The sequence below is a fragment of the Thamnophis sirtalis genome, unplaced genomic scaffold (assembly GCF_051295495.1).
Source record: "Thamnophis sirtalis isolate CommonGarterSnake01/CBP01778 unplaced genomic scaffold, rThaSir2_p1.2 scaffold_5, whole genome shotgun sequence".
Taxonomy (NCBI): Eukaryota; Metazoa; Chordata; class Lepidosauria; order Squamata; family Natricidae; genus Thamnophis; species Thamnophis sirtalis.
Genome location: NW_028261385.1, coordinates 28,031,963 through 28,051,341, shown reverse-complemented (window position 1 = coordinate 28,051,341; position 19,379 = coordinate 28,031,963). Strand labels below are relative to the sequence as shown.

The following is a 19,379-nucleotide window of genomic DNA, read 5'->3' as shown; positions in this document are numbered from 1 at the left end:
TGAAGAATTTGTTGTTGTTGTTTTATTAAAAAGCACCCAGACCTCTGTGGAATGTGAAGCACATAAATGGAGAAATCATTCTAACAGCGTTTTCTTTTTCTTCCAAATATGCATTTTTAAACACAGATGTCTTCTAGTCTGGATTTTTTCCAGTCTTACTAACTATCTAATCTATGTATTTAGTACATACTGTATTCTACTTAATGGAAAATATAACTCAAGGCCTAGAATTGGCTTTTTGACTGTTCCCTCTCTGAAAATTAAACACATTTTATATTCTTTTGTGAACAACAGATTGCAGCATTTAACTAAGTGAAAAGCCTTTAAATGTTGACTTCATGAACATAGAAAAAAGCAAGTTCAAGTATTTTCCAAGATGTAATGAAAATAGGCAAACTATATTTGGGCTGCTAAAATCCGAGTGACCATGATAACAAGAAAAGTATGGTATTTATTAAGTGTTTTGGAATTCAGATATATATGTTTTCAGTACTCAGATTGAATAACTGGGCTGACAAACTCTTGCTGCCACATGGAATGAAATGCCCATAAAATGTTTTGGTATTGCTCTTTTGTGGTCTGAGAACCCAATTACCAAGTATGTTCAACAAACCTAGGCTATCTCTGTTTCATGGCACCCCTCAGTTCAGATGTGGTATGCCTCATTGAACAAATTATACATTGTTACCTGAGATGATGATATTTCTAGTTCTTTCCGGCTCATAACCTTATTTTCAGCAAAATGCTCTCAGAAAGCATGTCGATTCTAGGGAATCACTCAGGAGTGGGTTATAAAGGAAGCTAGGTCTACTCACTCCTTAGGGCCTTTAAAAGCAAGATTTCATAGTGAGACATATTATTATAAAGGTTGCAGCACAGATATAATAAGATCACTATTATAAATTCAGTGAGTAGCTGCATTGTTAATTTTTTGACAAGCTGTAAAAAGAACACTTCATGGGGCATAATAGAAATCATGTCTTGTGGTTACCTACATAGGCACATATGCCTTTTAATGAACATTGTCGTAGCTAAATATGCTATCTTGTAGAAATACATGATTATGTTTCACCTTGGCAGCTTGCAATATCTCAACAAATAAAGATGGAGAGATAATCTTAATGTTTTTCCTTCCATTCAATATTGTTTCTACATCCCTAATTAATAAAGCATGACATTCTGACTCATTTAGCTTCCGGATTTGTATCAAATATTCTAGAAACTGAAATGGAACTTCTAGGGTTCCTGATATGCTTCTCCTTGGTGTCTCATCCATAAAAGGGTTATATTGAATTTGGTTGCTGCTTTTATTTCTGTGAAAGACTTTTGAGTAACAGGAAAAATGGGAGAACTTTAAGGGACACTATATAAGACATTTGAAGACAACACCATATCATAAGACATTTGAAGACAACCATTGATACTGATTTTTAGACATTGCTGAAGTTCAGTTGATACTGAATCACCTTTATCACACATTCAAAGAGATATATAAAATTCACTCATATTTAAGAACCATGCAACTCATCTTTCTGTTTTTCTTCTGTTTAAATTATGAACCAAAGAGATGAACAAATCACAGAAGAATTCTAAACTAATTCAAAGTGTTTAGTCCTGCATAACAACTGAAACAGCTACCAGCAATTAAACAAGCTGCTTGGATGGAACCATTGAGTAAAATGCTGCTAACTGGATTGCACTGATGAGTTTCTCTGGCCACAAAATGATCGTCTTACAATAGTGCTAATTAAATCCCTGCCCTGAAACTGACAAGGTGGTAATCAAACTGTATGCAACAAGTATGACATAATATATTAAACTATAAATAATATTTCAGGACAATCCTGTTCATTCTGTAAAGTTTCATGAAGTCATATTTAAAAAATAATAGCTTCTCTAAGAAGTGGCTTTGCGTAGAAATGTAATGAAATATAATGAAACTTCTTGAGAAGATGTTCCCAAGATGGTTTACCACCTACCCTAACCCTGAGAATAATAAAGGAAATTGACTACTTTATGCTGGGTTTTTTTTTTGTTAGCTATTGCTGATGTTGCTGCCTTCATATATGAGTCCAGGCCAATTGTTCCCATTTTCCATAGAGCTTTTGCAAACTCCAGCTTTTGTATAATTCAATCAGATATCAATATTTCCTAGACTACCGTTTACTAAGCCATTATGAGCCACTTACATAGGAGGAACTAAAGCTGTAGCATTGTATACAAAGTCAGTATTATTAAATGATTCTTGAAGTAGACTGCTTTCAAGAGCAAAACTCCCTCAAGGTAACATGAGAAATATATGGATGATAAAAGTTTGACAATAAAAGCATAATATAATATTGATAAAACTGATACACATCCATAGTTAGAACTTGCAACATTATCTTAGAATAAGATGGTTATAATAAACAATCCACTTATAATTATAACTTGAACTCAAGTTATAGATAAGCATAAATGCTCCAGCCAAGTTGAATACCAACACTATAAAATGTTATTTTCCATAATTCTAAATTTCCACCTTTGGCGCCTTTGTTTTTGTTTTAGGAAACCATTATATTCTGAAGGAAGCGTGTCCGGTTTAAAAGATTCCATCTAGCTGAAGCCTGGGAGGTTCCCATGTTTAGAAGCTGGCCTTTAACATTTCTGGCGAGAACATTGTTGTCTAGCCCTTTCACTTGGTTCCTGAATTTCCAGAACGATCATGTTCTTGGCAAAGAAACCATTTCTTTTGAGTAAAAGGTTAAGAATGAGTGGAAATTTGATGAAAAGTTAAATGTGTTCCTTGCGTATGGTACCATTGCTGGATTTTCCAGGAAGCAGTGTTTTGTCTGGTGGTAAGGATAGAGGGGAAGATTTCTAATTCATGTTATCTGTTCATTAAAACCCAGACAGGAACAAAAAAAATGAAAGTTTATATTTCCTTCACTTTGTTTTTGATTATTCTTTGAACCAGTCATTTTTAATTCAATTCAACCTTTATTATCAGTGCATAACATGTGTACAATGAGATTGGCTGAGCCTCCCTTAGTGCAACCCCCAACATAAATATATATCAATAACTCACAGTGAAAGAAAGAAAATCCCTAAATCAATAAATCATACTAACAACACACAATCCTCTATACATATATGTGCGTAACATTACATTATAATATATTACACCAATATAAACATGTTGCACCAGCCCTGCAAGTCTATAATACTACATACTTCTGATGTTACATTTCATTCTGACAGCCCATGGATAAAAGCTGTTCTTCAGCCTGTTCGTATGACTGGCTATGCTTCTATATCTCCTATCAGATAGTAGGAGAGTAAAGAAGTGCTCACCAATGTGTGAGTCATCTCTGAAGATTTTTCTCACTTTTCTAAGGCAGCAAGTCATCTAAAGGGTCTATACAATTATTTATAGGCTTAATTGTTACCTAGTTAAATGGAAGCCCATGTTCAGACTTAAGTATACAGCGTGTTCTTACTTGTGTTGCAATTTTTAAAACATTCTTTTCTTTTTTATTCCAGATAATCATAGGAGAGGCCCTTTCAGTATATTACAACTGCTTGCACTCTAATTCATTTGTGAGAAATAACTACGTTGCTGCTATTTACAAGGCTTTGGGGACATTCTTTTTTGGTGCAGCTGTTAGCCAATCTTTGACAGACATTGCCAAATATTCAATAGGTAGATTGAGACCTCACTTTCTGGACATATGTAAACCAGATTGGCGTAGTTTCAACTGCAGTGATGGTTACATTGAAAACTTCAAATGCCTTGGAGACAAAGTAAAGGTTAACGAAGGAAGGTAAGTCTGTTAACATAACACACGTTATGAAAATATTTCCTGGTCCTGAAAATATTTCATATTTTCTTTTTGACAAAAGTAGAAATTTAACAATTTTGCAAATAGGGTTCACAATGTCTCATCATTTGTCTTCCACTAGCACACAGTGGGTATTGTGCGTTTTGTTCTCATTAGCCAAAAAAAAAACCCAAAACCCATTCCAGATTTAATTCCATTAACTAGTACTATACAAAATAATTAGCACATGCAGATTATTGCTGCCAATAATAAGATTCTAGTTATAAAGCAACTGAAGCCATGAAAAAAGAAAAGTGGAAAACATTTGCATCGGTGATTTGATAGGTATTATCACTTTGCCACTCCCTTTTGATGCATAGGCTTTATGCAGAGCTAGATAGATGTGTAACCTAAGGATTAATTTGTTAATTACAGCGCATTTCACATTCTTGAAGTTGTTTTCCTCAGTAAGGGTGGAGATAGCATCCATGAATGGGTTAACACAGTCCATGCTCTGATTTGACTGAGTCTGATTATTAATTAATTAATGGTGTATGTAACCCGCCTTGTGAGTGTCCCCACCCAGCTTTCCGACTCAGTCCACTCTGGGACGGTCATGTTATCCGTTCCTGTCTTTGTTAATTAGCAATTTATCCATCTGCTGAATTTCAATTATGTAAGTTTCTGGCTGCAAACTTTCTACTGGTGGATTTCAGGCTGTCACCTACTGGCCGCTGGGCTTTGCCTCACAGGCCCTGCCTCTGCCTCTGAAGGGATTGACCACCTTTACCCTTGAGGCTTATCCACAAACTGAGGCAATTCAAAGTGACGAGGCCTTTTCCGCAGCTACGACTGCAAGGCTAATTGCGTGAGAGTGCAGATCGGGATATCTGTTGGGTCGGCCGACGTGTCCCTTAGCGAAGCTGACCGCGTTTCAGTGCAGTTCACAGCACCAGCACGAGTTTGCCTGACACCTCTTCTGACACGGAGCTCAGCGGCGGAGCGCTAGAACAGCACCAAAGGCTTGAGCGACGGCTGGGATTCAGCACTCCGAATGGTCTACAGGGCAGGGACATCGCAAAGCCTGAAACGGTTAAAAAGAGCACGAATAAGTGGCGTGGCCACCATTTTGAATTGGGCAGAGCTTATTAACGGGCGCCATTTTGTCTAACATCACTGTGGTCAGAGTGAGATGGCAGACAGTAGCGTACCAGAGATCGCTGCCGAGGCCCACAGAGACATGACAGACCCCAACCATGGTCTCCTTGCTCTCCATCCAGGCCTTCACCTGCGCAGGTGATTCCAGGGGAAAAGGCCAGTACTAAGACCTCCTCTTCCTCGTCACACAAGGGCTCTAAGTCTAAGAAAGCCACCAAGGCCACATCTAAAACTAAACACCTGGAGAAGCAAGGACATTCCCCACGACATGCAAAAAAGGGGGAGGTCCCACCTTCTTACCCCAGTCCATTGCCCCCGCTGCAACTGGATATTGCGCAAAGGCCTTTCAGCCCAATGCTGCCTGTTAATACATCTGGGCTTTGGGGTGACACTCCACACGCATTGGCTAGGGCCCCTGTGGCCACCTTCACTCCTATTGTGGCTGGGCTTCGGCAAGAAGGTCATTTGACAGCTCTGCCAAAAGTATCTCCCATGGTCGCAGTACTACCCACATTAGGTATTCAGGACTTTATTGCAGAAGCCATCCAACGGAATAGCAGCGGGGCTCCAACAAAAGATCCAGGCCCCACCAGTGGCCCCGCCTGTCACAAGGCGGGGTCGACCACCTATCCCCCATCGAGGCACAACGCAGCCCATTGCCAGCCTCTGAGGAGGGGGAAATTAGGGATGCAGACCTCTCAGAAGAAGAAGGAGCGACCCCAGATAAGCCAGTCTGCACCGGCCTATTCCCCCCCCCCTGCATTGTTCAAACCACTGCTGAGTAAGGCTAAGACAGCCGCTGTCCCGCCACAACCAGCAACACCCAGCGCCCTGTTTAAAGAACACAAGTTAGAGGCCGATATCATTCCGACTCCACAACTCTTTGTGGACACAATACAGAGGCAGTGGTTGCCACCGACATCTGGACCCGCTCCCTCCACTAATGATAGAAGATTCTACAATGTTGCAGAACAGCTAGACAAGTCAATCTATGGCCAACCGTTGACCCTCCTATTGAATAATCCTATTCAGATTATTCTCCCTTGGGCTTCTGTCCCCAGACTGGGTACGGCTAACAGTCAAGGCAGCAGCTGTACCGACAACAGAGGAGTAATTAGTCTCGACGGCCCTTTTGGGAGTGGTGATAACCGTAACAGCCCAAACACATCATTCCTGCTGAGTCTTCCGTCTCCCAGGCCCTGGAATTCCTTCAGGATGGTCTAGAAAAAGGATTGTCCCCTAACACTGTCAGAAGACAGGTTGCGGCTCTTAGCACAATACTTACCTGGGGGGAGGGGGGCAGCCCCTATCACATCACCCGATGGTGAAGAGATTCCCGAAGGGGGCCACCAATTTACAACCTTCAGCAGTGCGTCACTACCATTCCTGGGATCTTGCAAGGGTGTTGCAGGTACTTACTGGGCCTCCCTTTGAACCTCTACGAGAGGTCCCATTGCGGATACTTAACTGGAAGGTTGCCTTCTTGGTAGAGATAACATCTGCTAGGAGGGTTTTGGAATTACATGTCCTTTCGGTGCGGGAGGATTTGTGCAGATTTTATTCTGACTGGGTGGTGCTGAGACTGGATCCCTCTTTTGTGCCTAAGGTGGGGTCCTGGTTCCATAGGGCCAGGAGGTGGTCCTTCCTAACTTCTGCCCCTCTCCGGTTCACCATTTAGAACAACGGTGGCACATGTTGGACATGCACCGGGCACTCGAGATATACATTCAATGTACATCAAGCTTATCCGATTTATTTGTTTCTTTTCTAGTATCCTCACTGGGTAAGAAGGTGTCTGTAGCCCCATAGGAAGGTGGGTACATAAATGCATTGCAGCGGCCTATGAGCCTTGCTAGGAGCCGGTGCCGGAGGCCGTTACTGCTCACTCTACTAGAAGTGCGGCTACCACCATGGCATGGGCCATTCAGGCATCTCTGGACGAAACTGTAGAGCTGCGGCTTGGGCATCCCCTTCTCCATTTATTAAAACTTATAAATTAGACAAGTTCGTGTCGGCAGATGCCGCGTTCGGGTGCAGAGTTTTACAGGCTGTTGGTTCTCAAGGCTTTGGTTTGGAACAGTCTGCAGTCCACCCTTGAATCAACAGGCTTGGGTATGTCCCATTCGTGGATGCTATCTCCACACTTATTGAGAAAGGGCATTGGTACTTACCTGATACGCCTCTTCTAATAAGGTGGAGATAGCATCTGGCCCACCCATTATCATCGCCTTGTTGTCCAGGGGATGGTTGGCAGTGTATGAAAAGTTCTGTTTTCTGTGTTGGATTTGTGGTACTAGTAAATGATAGTTGGATAACACGTTGAGTCTGTGGTTATTTCACCGGAAAGCTGGGTGGGGACACTCACAAGGCGGGTTATATAGACCATTAATTATAATCAGTCCAATCAGAGCATGGACCGTGTTAACTCATTCGTGGAGGCTATCTCCACCTTATTAGAAGAGGCGTATCAGGTAAGTACTAACGCCCTTTCTATACAGAATCATTCCCTTTATTTCCTGCTATTCAAGCTGTGAAGGTTGTTGGTATGTAGCTGGAGTGGCACCACCCAGAGATGGGAGGAAAGGGATTTGAATTTTTATGGGAATGCCAGGGCTTACAAAAATACAAAGAAAAATGAAAGAAACCCACCCAAAAGATCCTTGCAGTTAGGATGGCAATGTGCCATGGCTTAGAAAGACCTAGCCAGAATTCCATTACAATCTCAGATTTGTGCTTTTTTAGAATATCACAACCCATTTCCAAAATCTGATAGAGGGAGGGAGGGAGGGAGGAACAAAGGAAGGAAGGAACCAAATTACTTGTGGCATGCCCAAACCCATATTTGAATCAAAATTGCTTAAATTTTTAGAGCATTGCCTAAAAATATTCAGAGGAATAAATGAATGAAATGAATTTATTTTATTATTGCTGAAAGAATATCACTGCTTTAAGAGAAAGTCAGTAGGGAAGGAAGATTGCAGATGAAAGGCACTTAAGTATTAACACATTGCTTTTCCTCTCTAAGCAGAATTATAATTGATGGTGTGAAAACATAGCTGCGTTCCATTCCCTGTATACTGAATGTTGTCACCTTTTTCCTGTCTGTTTTGATCACTTTTTTTTTTCCTTTTTGAAACAAGCTCCAACATGACTCAATTTTAGACTCTTTGGAGCCTATATTCTGCTCTCCCATTTTTCTCTTTTTCTCCTCACATTCAGAAAAACCCAGCAGCTTGTTCTTTCTTCCTTGTTTATTTTTACTTTCCAGAAAATTCAAATTGTTCACACTGAGTCAAATCAAGTTTTCTGTATGAACTAGAAAACATTAAATCTTAACTTCCTAGTTATTCTGATTAAGAAATCTGCTTCTCTCTTCATTACATTAAAAAGAAAATGATAGGTCATGTTCTTTATTCCAAAAAAGAAGTAAAATTCAGGAATAATTTTATTAAAAATGTGCTGTGGGTCATTGGAGCTTCTTTTGGAGATGAAAAGATATTTTCATTTTCACTTTATTTAAGTAAGTGATTTGGGAGGCAACAAAGCAAAAAAGTGACGGCCTCTTTTGAGGGCTTCTCTTGCACGGTGTAAATTGACTAAGAGCCAGAAACAACATCCATTTTCCCAAGAAATAATTCCTCCCATGATGGATGTTTAGATCTGGGATATCCGCCCAGTTTTGGAGACAAATTTCTAACCCTTCTGAATTAAATAATAATAAGGCTAAGAGCATTTTAAAATTTGGAGGCTGAGGGTATTTGGACCTTTTTCAGCATACAAGTGACTATGAGTCTTCCAAAGCTCATTTTTTAACTGAAAAAATACACAACAGCCAGAAGCTTTAACCAGAAGCTTCTCTTAATACAGGTCATGAGTTCATATAAGAAAGAGAACCAGTTTGATGTAGTGGTTTAGTGCTGAACTCGAAACTAACTGAGTAAGCAACAAAACAGAGAAGATCTTTTGCCATTACAGAAGGTCCTTTTCTCCATCATAGTTTTTAAAAAGAAAATAAAAAGAAATCCCTGAACTTTTCTTGGTAAGATTGCAGAATAGGTTTGCCACTGCCTCCTTCCTAAGGCTGAAAGAGAATGGCCCAAAATCAGCCAACTGCTTTTTCTCTACGGCAGGACTAGAATCCGGAGTCTCACATTTTCTAGCCTGATTTAAACTCTATATCAAACTGACTCCCCAGACTGAACCTACAAGGTTAAAAATGGAGCCTTATCTTAGAAGAAGGTTGGAGAATCAAAAGAGAACAGCCATTTTGAGAAAGATGGGTTTAGATGTAAATTAAGACTTATATACTGGTTCATAGTGCTTTACAGCCCTCTCTAAAGGCTAAGCGGTTTACAGAGTCAGCATATTGCCCTCAACAATCTGGGTCCTCATTTTACCAACTTTGGAAGGATGGACGGCTGAGTCAACTTTGAGCCTGGTGAGATTCGATCTGCCAAACTGCTGGCAGCCGGTGAGCAGCAGAAGTAGCCTGCAGTACTGCACTCTAACCACTGCACCACCGTGGCTCATTCTTTTTAAGATCCTTTTATTGATATTGTGGATTGATCTGAATTGAATAGGTTTTTTTTAAATACTCATATATTTTGCTGTATCTGTCTTATGTATTTATTTACATATGTATTTTCTCCTAAAAAATTAGCTGCAAGTGAAAGCCTTAATCTACATAATACATGGCTTACATTTCTTTGGAACTGAATAGCATTCCAATCTTATTTAACTGTCATGCATCTTGACCATTCTGCTAGTCATGGGAAGATTTTTACTTTCTTTTTCTCCTGGGTGAAGATTCAGAGAAGAATGTCATGCATAGGTCTGTAATAATGAAAGGAAAATAATATTCCAATATATGAGAGTATCTGTAGCTCAGAGTTGAACTACAGAGTCCTTGGAGCTTTTTGAGTTTTGCTGTTTGCTGGAGACATTTCATCATTCAGATTAGGTAGCATGATGGTGCCCCCTGGAAAATAATATATTTTTAACCTCAAATGTTAATGCAAATCAAATGAATATTTGTATAATAAGACAGAACCAATTGTGAGGATTTGAAAGCAAATGGTGCCTGAGAACATAATGCTTTGCATTCTGAATTTCTCTGTTCCATTTCCTGGTATCTCCACATATTTATTGATTTTGTGATGGACATCCAATTCTTTAATAAACATTTCCAATGTGGCTATAAAAGTCAGCTAGTAACTGACATAAGGTATCTTTTTTTTGTAATTTACTGAATACCTGCTAGTTTCCATAGACAATTATGGACTAGATTTTATTCAATGTAAAGCGGCTGCATATGGCCATATGATTGATTTTAAATGAGCACTTTAAAAAGTTGACTGCAAATTCTGTAATTGATTTTTAAAATGTAAATGTTTTACATATTTTTACAAAATGCATCCCAGGGTCTTTCAGAAAGTGGTTAAAGCAACTACCTCAATATTGTAGTGATGTGACCTTCTATGCACTGTGTGTGTGACTAATATGAAAAGTGGCTCCTGGCAATACAGGAGATGGGACTAAGCTGCAACGCAGAAATCCAGTTGATTATATTATCTTTAAAACAGGTTCAAAAACTGGAAAGATGAGAAACATTCAAAGGAGAGTTGTCCATTGGTTGTGTGTACAGCATGCATTGTTTTGATATTATTCTAATTAAGCAACTAATTATTGCAGTACAGTCTGAGATAACTTGAGGACTTAAGGAAGAAAACAAGAAATTAACAAAGGGTGTTAATTCATAAAATAATCCTGCTGTTAATGAAATCTACAGAAATCCATTGGTGTTAGTCATGCATCCAGTCTAGATAACGTCCACAAAGATGCTTTAGATCAATGTTCTTTCACACCTGACAACTTTAAAAGTTGTGGACTTCAACTCTGAGAATTAACCAGCCAGCATGCTTTAGATATTCTCCCCGTAATAAATAAAATATTATAGAGATGTCATTCTATATCCATTGTGTAATATAAAATGTGCTATCAAGCAGTATTTTACAATACAAAATGGATATAACATGATGCCTTTCAAGATTGTGGTAGTTCCTAAAACTTATTATAGAGCGTGTTGCTTTTGCAAAAGAATGGGAAAAATGATTCTTTGCTTGTGGCTGAGCTTTCTCTTCTATGTTAACTACTAGGTGCTGTGATATTCATAAAATCATAATTCTGCATTTAACTACTGAATACAGAAGAAAGAAATATCCTGGCTTATTTCTTTGAAGTTCAGTATTTGTTCATTGTAGCATGAACATATGGCATGCTTGACAAGAGTAAAACTGGCAAAATACCCTGGTTTTGTTGGTTTTAGTCATTATCCCTTCTGATGGCCTACTATGACTAAGAATTCATCAATTCTGTCTTGCTGAAAAAACCCTTTAAAGCAGGAAGCATTTTGCAAATGAGACCTCAGCTTTTTAAAACAGGTGTTGGAATATCTAAGGCTGGTGCCGGCAATCTGCCCTTTTAAACTTCTGATGTTCAGGCAAACAGAATAGGATTCTCATTAAAACATTGATAACTGCATTCATTATTGTCTTGACTATTTGGTTTCGTAAGATATCTGGAGGTATATGTATACTTTCATATACAAATATATATATGTGTGTATACACACATACATACATGTAAGATTACTGTATGCTTTATCTTGTTTCTGTAAATAAAATATATAATCAGATATTCTTTTAGATCTTAAATCTAAGTTGCATTTAAAGATACTCTAGAATAATTTTTCTACTGTAATCTAAAGATTACCGTATTGTCTAAACTGTAACAAAGTTTTCATGAAGGAAAAGGAGCCTCCCTCAATCATATGCCTGGACAGCTTGGAAATGTTGAGGACTGTAAACCAAGGCATCTAGAGATTGCCAGAAGTAAGGAATTGTCAGCCAGGTAATTTCAGGGAACACATCAGAAACTGGAATACTTGCCCACTGGGCTCAGACCAAAAGAGCCATAAAATTAAAGTTTGATATACTGTACTTCGGTTATTACCTGGTTTTGAACCTTCGGTGCTACTTGGAGTCTTTGTATTCTTGTTTGTCTCTCTCCTATGAACTAGTAAATTGGTTTGCATTCAGAAGGATTTCTGCCATACATACAGCTGAATTGAATCTAGGGACTGCTGCACCTTAGATGTTTCATTACAAATGTTCTCATCTGGAAGTGCCTAGCAAAATTAACGTCATTGAAAATAAAGCGGACAGGACATAAAATGGGAGACCCTGGTTTGCCTGGTAAAAGGGTGTTCGGGCTGTAGCCTCTTTTATTAGCACATATGATAAGGTGATCATGCTTGATATCATGGGAAGAGGTGGCTTGGCATTCTCCAGGTGTCTAAGATTACAAATGATATAACCTGGCATTGGTCATGCTGGTTGAGGTTTATAGGGACTAATAGAAGCTACAGACCAAATGGAGATCAAAGATACGATTTCCATGCAGAAAAGGAAAAACATTATAGACCCCAGATATTATTTGCTTTTTCCCTGCTGTCGTCAGTAACTTCACAAATGCAGCAAATTGCCAAGGTTAGTGCCTCCCCCTCTTTAAAAAATTTTTTTATATATCTTTAAGTAAATGTGTCCATTTGGGCTGGGACTTTGTTTGTTTGTTTGTGTCTTTAAAGTATACGCTAATATGGATTGCCTTACTACAATGAGCTTAAAATTCTGCTTTAATGAAAGAGCAGTTCTGAGAACTATATATAAATAAGCACATCTAATTTTAAATGGCCTTTGTTCGGTCTAAGGAAGGATACATGGTATTTTTAAGTGAAAAGAACAACAACAGTAGCAGAGAACAAAATGTAAGTTATTTTGAAATTATGTTATTTACAGTAAAGTTTTCTGGGTGTGCATGCATTCTGGCTTTGATAGTAAGCATAAAACTATGTTATTTAAAGAAACATAAATTAATGTTTGAATTGCCGCACCTATAATTGTTGATACTTTGTTTTTTCTGAAGTTATTTTATTATAATGAAGAGAAAAAGTCCTCCTCACCTTCAGTGCTTTGGTAATCAAATTGGGAGTTTTGGGAATTATAGTCCAAGACTTCTAGAGGAATCAGACTATGGAAGACTGTTTTCAAGACTTTTTTACATACTTGGCTTAAACATGGCTGGCTGTTGTATCCAATGACTGACTATTGGTCCATTGAGCGAATCTCACTAATACCGGATCCATAAGTCCTGCAACTGAGAAATTTCAGAATATTTTGGATTGTTGGACTCTGTAGTGCTGTCAGTTTGATTTCAAAATACATTTGGAGCAAGCATAAACACAGCACCTTCCTGTAACTCTTTAAAACAACTGTGTCTCAGGATCACATGGCAGCTACAGCCTTGCAATCTTGGGAAAAGTGACTGTCTAAAGTCCTGAGGTGAATGCAGAGAAAGATGATTAAAACACAATTATTCTCTATCAGTATTGAAGGAGCATTATTGACTTACTTTTACTCTACCAAAACTTCACAGTCATTTTTTTTTCTCCATCAAAAATTGCAAACAATTTCTCTTTCAAAATTAAGCTGCACTGCCTTTAATTCTATCAGTAAAATACCAGATAAAATAGTGATGAGTTGAAATCCACAGGCTTTTAAAAATCTAAATATCTACAGGATGGCCTTAGGGGATATTGTAACAAAAATTCTATTGTTTAAAAGGACAACTATCAGACTGAAAAATCTGAAAAAACTATTTAAAATTGTGTAATCTCATACTTCTGAGAACCTGTCTCTTTTGATAAAAGGGCAGAATAAGATCAAAACCACAATATTCAAATACATGGATTGAATGAACGAGTGACATTTCAAGATTGTCCTCCGCATCCACCTTCTAAAACTAGGACAGTGCTTCTTTAAAATATGCTCCTAGGACCCTGAGAATTCCCCCAAGACCCTCTCAGGCACCTACAATATCAAAATGATTTGCTTGTTGAAAAATAATACAATATTAAAATCCCATCAACCAATTACAATGAGCAGGAATGGGGCCAAATGTATCAACTTTAATTTTTAATATGGCAAATATGGATAAATATAACAGACACAAACAAAAGCTCTTTTGAAGTTCTCTATAATTTTTTTAAGTGGGAAGGAGTCCTTGGAGAAAAAAGTTTAAGAAACACTTCTCTAGAGAATTGAGGAATCATCCAGAAAAGATTTGGAAGGCAGCTGGCAAAGAAGGACAATCCACATTGCATGAGGAAAAAAATTCCTTGCTTGATGTTGAAGGAACATGTTCAAATTAAAGCATCAGATTCTTAATCAATCAATAACTTTTTAAAAACTGCAATTACCAATCAAAATGTGCTACTAATATAGTTAATCCTCAATTTATGACCTCAGTTGAGCTCCAAATTTCTGTTGCTAACCACAGCATTAGTTAAGTGAATTTTGCCCTATTTTACAGCCTTTTTTGCCACAGTTGCTAAGTGAATCACTGCAGTTGTTAAGTTAGTAACATGGTTGCTTAGTGAATCTAGCTTCTCCATTGACTTTGATTGTCAGAAGGTGGCAAAAGATTATCACATGACCGTGGGTCACTGCAACTGTTATAAATATGAGTCAGTTGCCAAGCATCTGAATTTTGATCACATGACCATGGGAATGCTGCAATGGCCGTAAATGTGAAAAAGGTCATAAGTCACTTTTTCAGTGCCATTGTAACTTTGAACTGTCACTAAATGAACTCTTATAACTACTGGTATCACATTAATTTGCCTGTGGCTTCTATAAAAATACTCTTACCTTGTGGTAATCAGTGATCTGGTATGTACAGTTTGAAGAGTCATGTTTCAAATGACTGGCTGACCAACTGCACTCAATGTGTAGTCCTTTATGGAACTGCATCTACATGGAGGGAAGTACGTAGTGAGGTATCCCAAGAGTCTATTCTTCAATATCTTCATCAGAGATTTCGACAAAGGAATAGAAGGGGAACTCATCAAATTTTGAGACAACGCCAAGCTGGCAGGAATAGCTAACACTCCAGAAGAAAGGCCCTATCTAAGAAAATGAAATTCAATAGTGAGAAAAGTAAGGCTCTACATTTAAGAAAGAAAAACCAAATGGGCAGATATAGAATAGATGGTAGCTGGCTCAATAGTAGTAACTGCATGATCAAATGCAGTGGAAAAAGAAAGCAAGATAGTAGATCTTGGCTTGATGGTGTTCTCTTGATTTTACTTGATTAGACTCAGCAATTCTAAAAAAAATGTATGTGAATAAGATAGAGAAGCACAATGCTGGCTTAAGTACTGATTTTTGCCCTGCTCCCCCAAAAATAATGTGTTTATAATGCTGTTATAGTTTGTCTATTATTAAATTCCATGACAGTTGTTGACAGGTGTTGCTGTAACTTGGGCAGAAGTTGGTTATCCATGAAGCAAGGCAATTTTACATCCAAAATTCAATTTCCTGGTGCTGTCTGGGAAAGCTAGAGTTATTTGAGAATTCCAAACTTCTTACAAAGGCTGAGCAATTCCACTGCTTTGGCAGGGCAGCCGTAGTCTTTTTGCTGTTTTACCCAGCTGTCTCTACCGCAAGATTCCAGTCTATTCATGAATTACTGTAATTGCGATATTGCAAGCAGAAGACAGCAACCTTTGTCTCTGCTGCTCCTTTGGGAAGGAAAGGATGGAACTTTCTACTTGGTATCATACTTGTCTTTTGCACCTTGGAGTTGCTGTGGATTTTGTCAGCAGAAATGCAAACTCTGCCCTGTTGTACCTTGTTATAAGAGAGGGATAAATGCTTTGGTCTGGTGGCTCCAAGCGAAGTGTTAGGAAAAGGTGTTTAGGCAGAAAAGTATTATACAATAATGCAAATGTTCCTAGAGTAAAGCTGCACCCAGCAGGACTTCCCCAATCTTTAGGAATCTGTATTGGGCAAAAAAGCTGTACACAGCATCATCTGAAACTGGATTGATATTGCATAGGATTTATATACCAGTAACTGTATACTGAGGGATGCAGTGGCTCAGTGGCTTGTCGATCAAAAAGGTTGGCAGTTCAGCGGTTCGAATCCCTAATGCCGCGTAATGGAGTGACCTCCTGTTACTTGTCCAAGCTTCTGCCAACCTAGCAGTTTGAAAGCATGTAAAAATGCAAGTAGAAAAATAGGGACCACCTTTGGTGGGAAGGTAACAGCGTTCTGTGTGCCTTTGGTGTTTAGTCATGCCGGCCACATGACCATGGAGATGTCTTTGGACAGTGCTGGTTCTTTGGCTTCGAAATGGAGATGAGCACTGCCCCCTAGAGTGGGAACGACTAGCACATATGTGCAAGAGGAACCTTTACCTTTACTTTTAATAGTACACTGTAAATAGAGATTAATTTGCACCATTCCCTCTATTCTGTTGGGTATCTATAGGCAGTGGGAACTACAGAGTTTGTATTAGACCGAAGGAAAGCTCAGAAATTAGCCATCACAATCACCACTGCAGTATTTCATCTTGTGTCAGTGTGGTGCTTTATTTATAGGGGGCAGCATTCTACGGTGCACTAGAATAGAGTAGTTTAGGGTAGTTTAACACTATCACTGTACTAGTGCTGGGTTAGCATAAAGACTAAACCTGATGGAAATATGCAAGAATTGTTCTCTAAACAACGGACGCTAAAACATGTTTTACACTCTGAGAAATGAGATTATGTTCAGAAGTAGCTCCCCTGATTCATTGGAATATAAGAATATAAGTAGTAGTACAGCTCAATCAAACTTGCAACTTTCTGTTATTATAGCCAGTTTAATAAAAGTAGATCTAGTTTTCATGTGCAGCTTAAAAAGATGTGTGTATGAAAAAAAAGGTAGATAACTTCATATTTTCCATATCAGATCACTTGTGCCTTGAGCTCTATATTAGCTATCCAGTCCAGCAACGTCTCTGTTTCAAACTATTGCAATTGGACCCAAGACCTTTTACCACATTCAAGATAGATAGTTTTATTATCTGCTACTGCCTCTCTTTCAATTCAAATATAACTCTTTAGAGCCAACTATGTCCATCAATTAACATTTTCATACAGAATACAATATTTAAAAGATTCCTTCAAATCAAGAAAGAAAAAGAATAACAACTCGCTCTAAGAATATTCATTTTGTAAGAATTTTTCTACTTTATTTTTTAGATTTTTTTTCTGTGTTGGCTTCAGCAGCGGTCAGAGGGATGTTTTTTTAGCAGAAATCATTTCTCTTTTGGCTCACAATTTCAGAATTTGTACTGCCAAGCTTGCCACATCACAGAAAACGCTGTGTGATTTGATTTATTTTATCACTTTTTCCACAGAGCAGTGCATAAATCATTTGGAACATGGAATTGCCTCAGCTCTTGCACTCACCTTTTGCCATTTCAGTCCACTTTATAGCTTAACACCTCTTAGGAAATATTTTCTGTTTTTGTTTGCTTATTGGTGATATAAAACAGAAGTTGAAACCCAATTTGCTGAAATAGTTTTATCATCGAAAGAGATGTTAAACATAGGGGAATAGGGGACAGTCCTTTAAGTTAGCTTTCTTTTCATGTTGGAAAGCTATAAAGATTTGTATCTAACAAATCTTGGAAGGAGAAGTGTAAATTCAGAAAAATGTAACATTGGGAGAAGACAAAAGGAAAGAAATGTTTTTCTTAGATGAATGCAGGGACTTTAAGTAAGAGGAAAAAGCACTTCATATGAAAGGAGGGTTAGGACAATTGTGGCTTAAGTGTAAAATTGGCAAAAGAAGAGATCCTAGGATCTATTCACAGACATAACAGCAACGTGAGAGAGGAAAGGAGATGGTTTTAAAAATTAGCTGCTTCTCTTTAATTTCATGCACAGTAATAACTCCAGAACTGTAATTTTCATAGTCACAAGTCAGTGAAGTCTTGAGATGTATGCATGATAAAATGCAGGCGATTCATTGTCCTTCCATCCAGTTCAGTCCTTTTGCATTGCCTGATTGCCTGCTGACCCCTGTTCCACTCTGGTGCAGATTCTAGTGTTGTGACCAAGTTTCAGCTCTGGAGCATTGTGTCTTAATGCAGGGTGTACCCAGTAAAACTGGGAGTCAACATCTCTGCATGGCAAGAGAAGTTTCAGTTCCTCCTAAACAAAATTGCGTTTACAAGCAAAATGATTTACAACCCGTTGCAGCATGACCATGATTTGTAACAGTTTTTGTTGGTTTCTGTTGTAAGGATTGTAAAATCATGTTAGCTTACTTGTTGCCTTGATTTACGATCACAATGACATAGAACTGAAATTCCATGCTCCATTGTGGTCATAAGTCGAAGATTATCTTTACCGTTTTAGCCTTTTAAACAAAAGCAAAAACCTTACAGGATCTTAACGGTTAAGAAATTTATTATTGTAAAGATCCCATTATACTATTCATGATATTAAAGGAACATAGAATAACAGAGTTGGAAGGGACCTTGGAGGTCTTCAAGTCCAACCCTCTGCTTGAGCAGGAGGCCCTGCCATTTCAAATAAATGGTTGTACAGTACAATCTCTTCTTAAAAGCCTCCAGTGATGGAGCACCCACAAGATGTGAAGGCAAGCCATTCCACTGGTTAATTGTTCTCACTGATTAAAACCTGAGAAAAATATACCCTTCAGGTATAATTGATTCCCAGTTTTCATAGTGTTGGCACACTACGTATAGTTTGTGGGCAACTGTAGCAGTTTATTTCATATTCGTTTTGGATGACATCATTTGCTTTAGTTATTTAACTAAAGGCAGAATAAATCGTTTCTAGAATAATTGCCTATTTGTACAAACATGCATTTGCAACTACATAGATGAAGTATATATATATATAAATATATATATATATATATATATATATATATATATGTATGTATGTATGTATGTATGTATGTATGTATGTATGTATGTATGTATGTATGTATATAAAGTTTTCAACTTCTGTTTGCTGCCAGAATCCTGCTGAAATGACAGCCATATAAACAGAAATAAATAAATCTTATGTAGAGGATATTTTTTGAAGATTAGTCATGTCTTTCAGTGTAACCGTATCCTTATTTATATTCAGGTTTTTAATGCTCTTTAAACTGGAAGCGGAGCCTTTCTTTGAATATGTCAATATTGATATTAAAGTAACATTTAAATCCATCTTTCTGAAAACATTTTAAACCTACCTTACCTGACTTATTTCCCCAAATGTATCAAAGGTATAATTAAAGGGAACAAGTCCTTATTTTAATGAACCCTATTGAGCTCCTTTTAATAATGCATGACTTAGTAGCTTAAAAATATTTTAATTTACCTGAAACAGTCTAATAAAACAAAGACATTTAAAAAACGAAGTAATAATATTTTGCCTCCAACCCTCGGTAGTCATTCTCTTCTGGTCTGCAAAACTCCACCATACATCTTATTTTGTTTGTTTTAGATTTTTTA

At 37.9% G+C, this 19,379-nt stretch overlaps 1 protein-coding gene across 2 annotated transcripts in view; it reads left to right on the top strand.

Annotated features, from left to right (window-relative positions):
* PLPP1 (phospholipid phosphatase 1) overlaps positions 1-19,379 on the top strand; it is a 78,079-nt gene that overhangs the window by 41,303 nt on the left and 17,397 nt on the right. For both annotated transcript variants that reach the window (XM_014063115.2, XM_014063107.2), the window contains exon 3: positions 3,523-3,803. In XM_014063115.2, the coding sequence (XP_013918590.2) occupies positions 3,523-3,803 (281 nt within the window). The remainder of the gene's footprint in view (positions 1-3,522; positions 3,804-19,379) is intronic.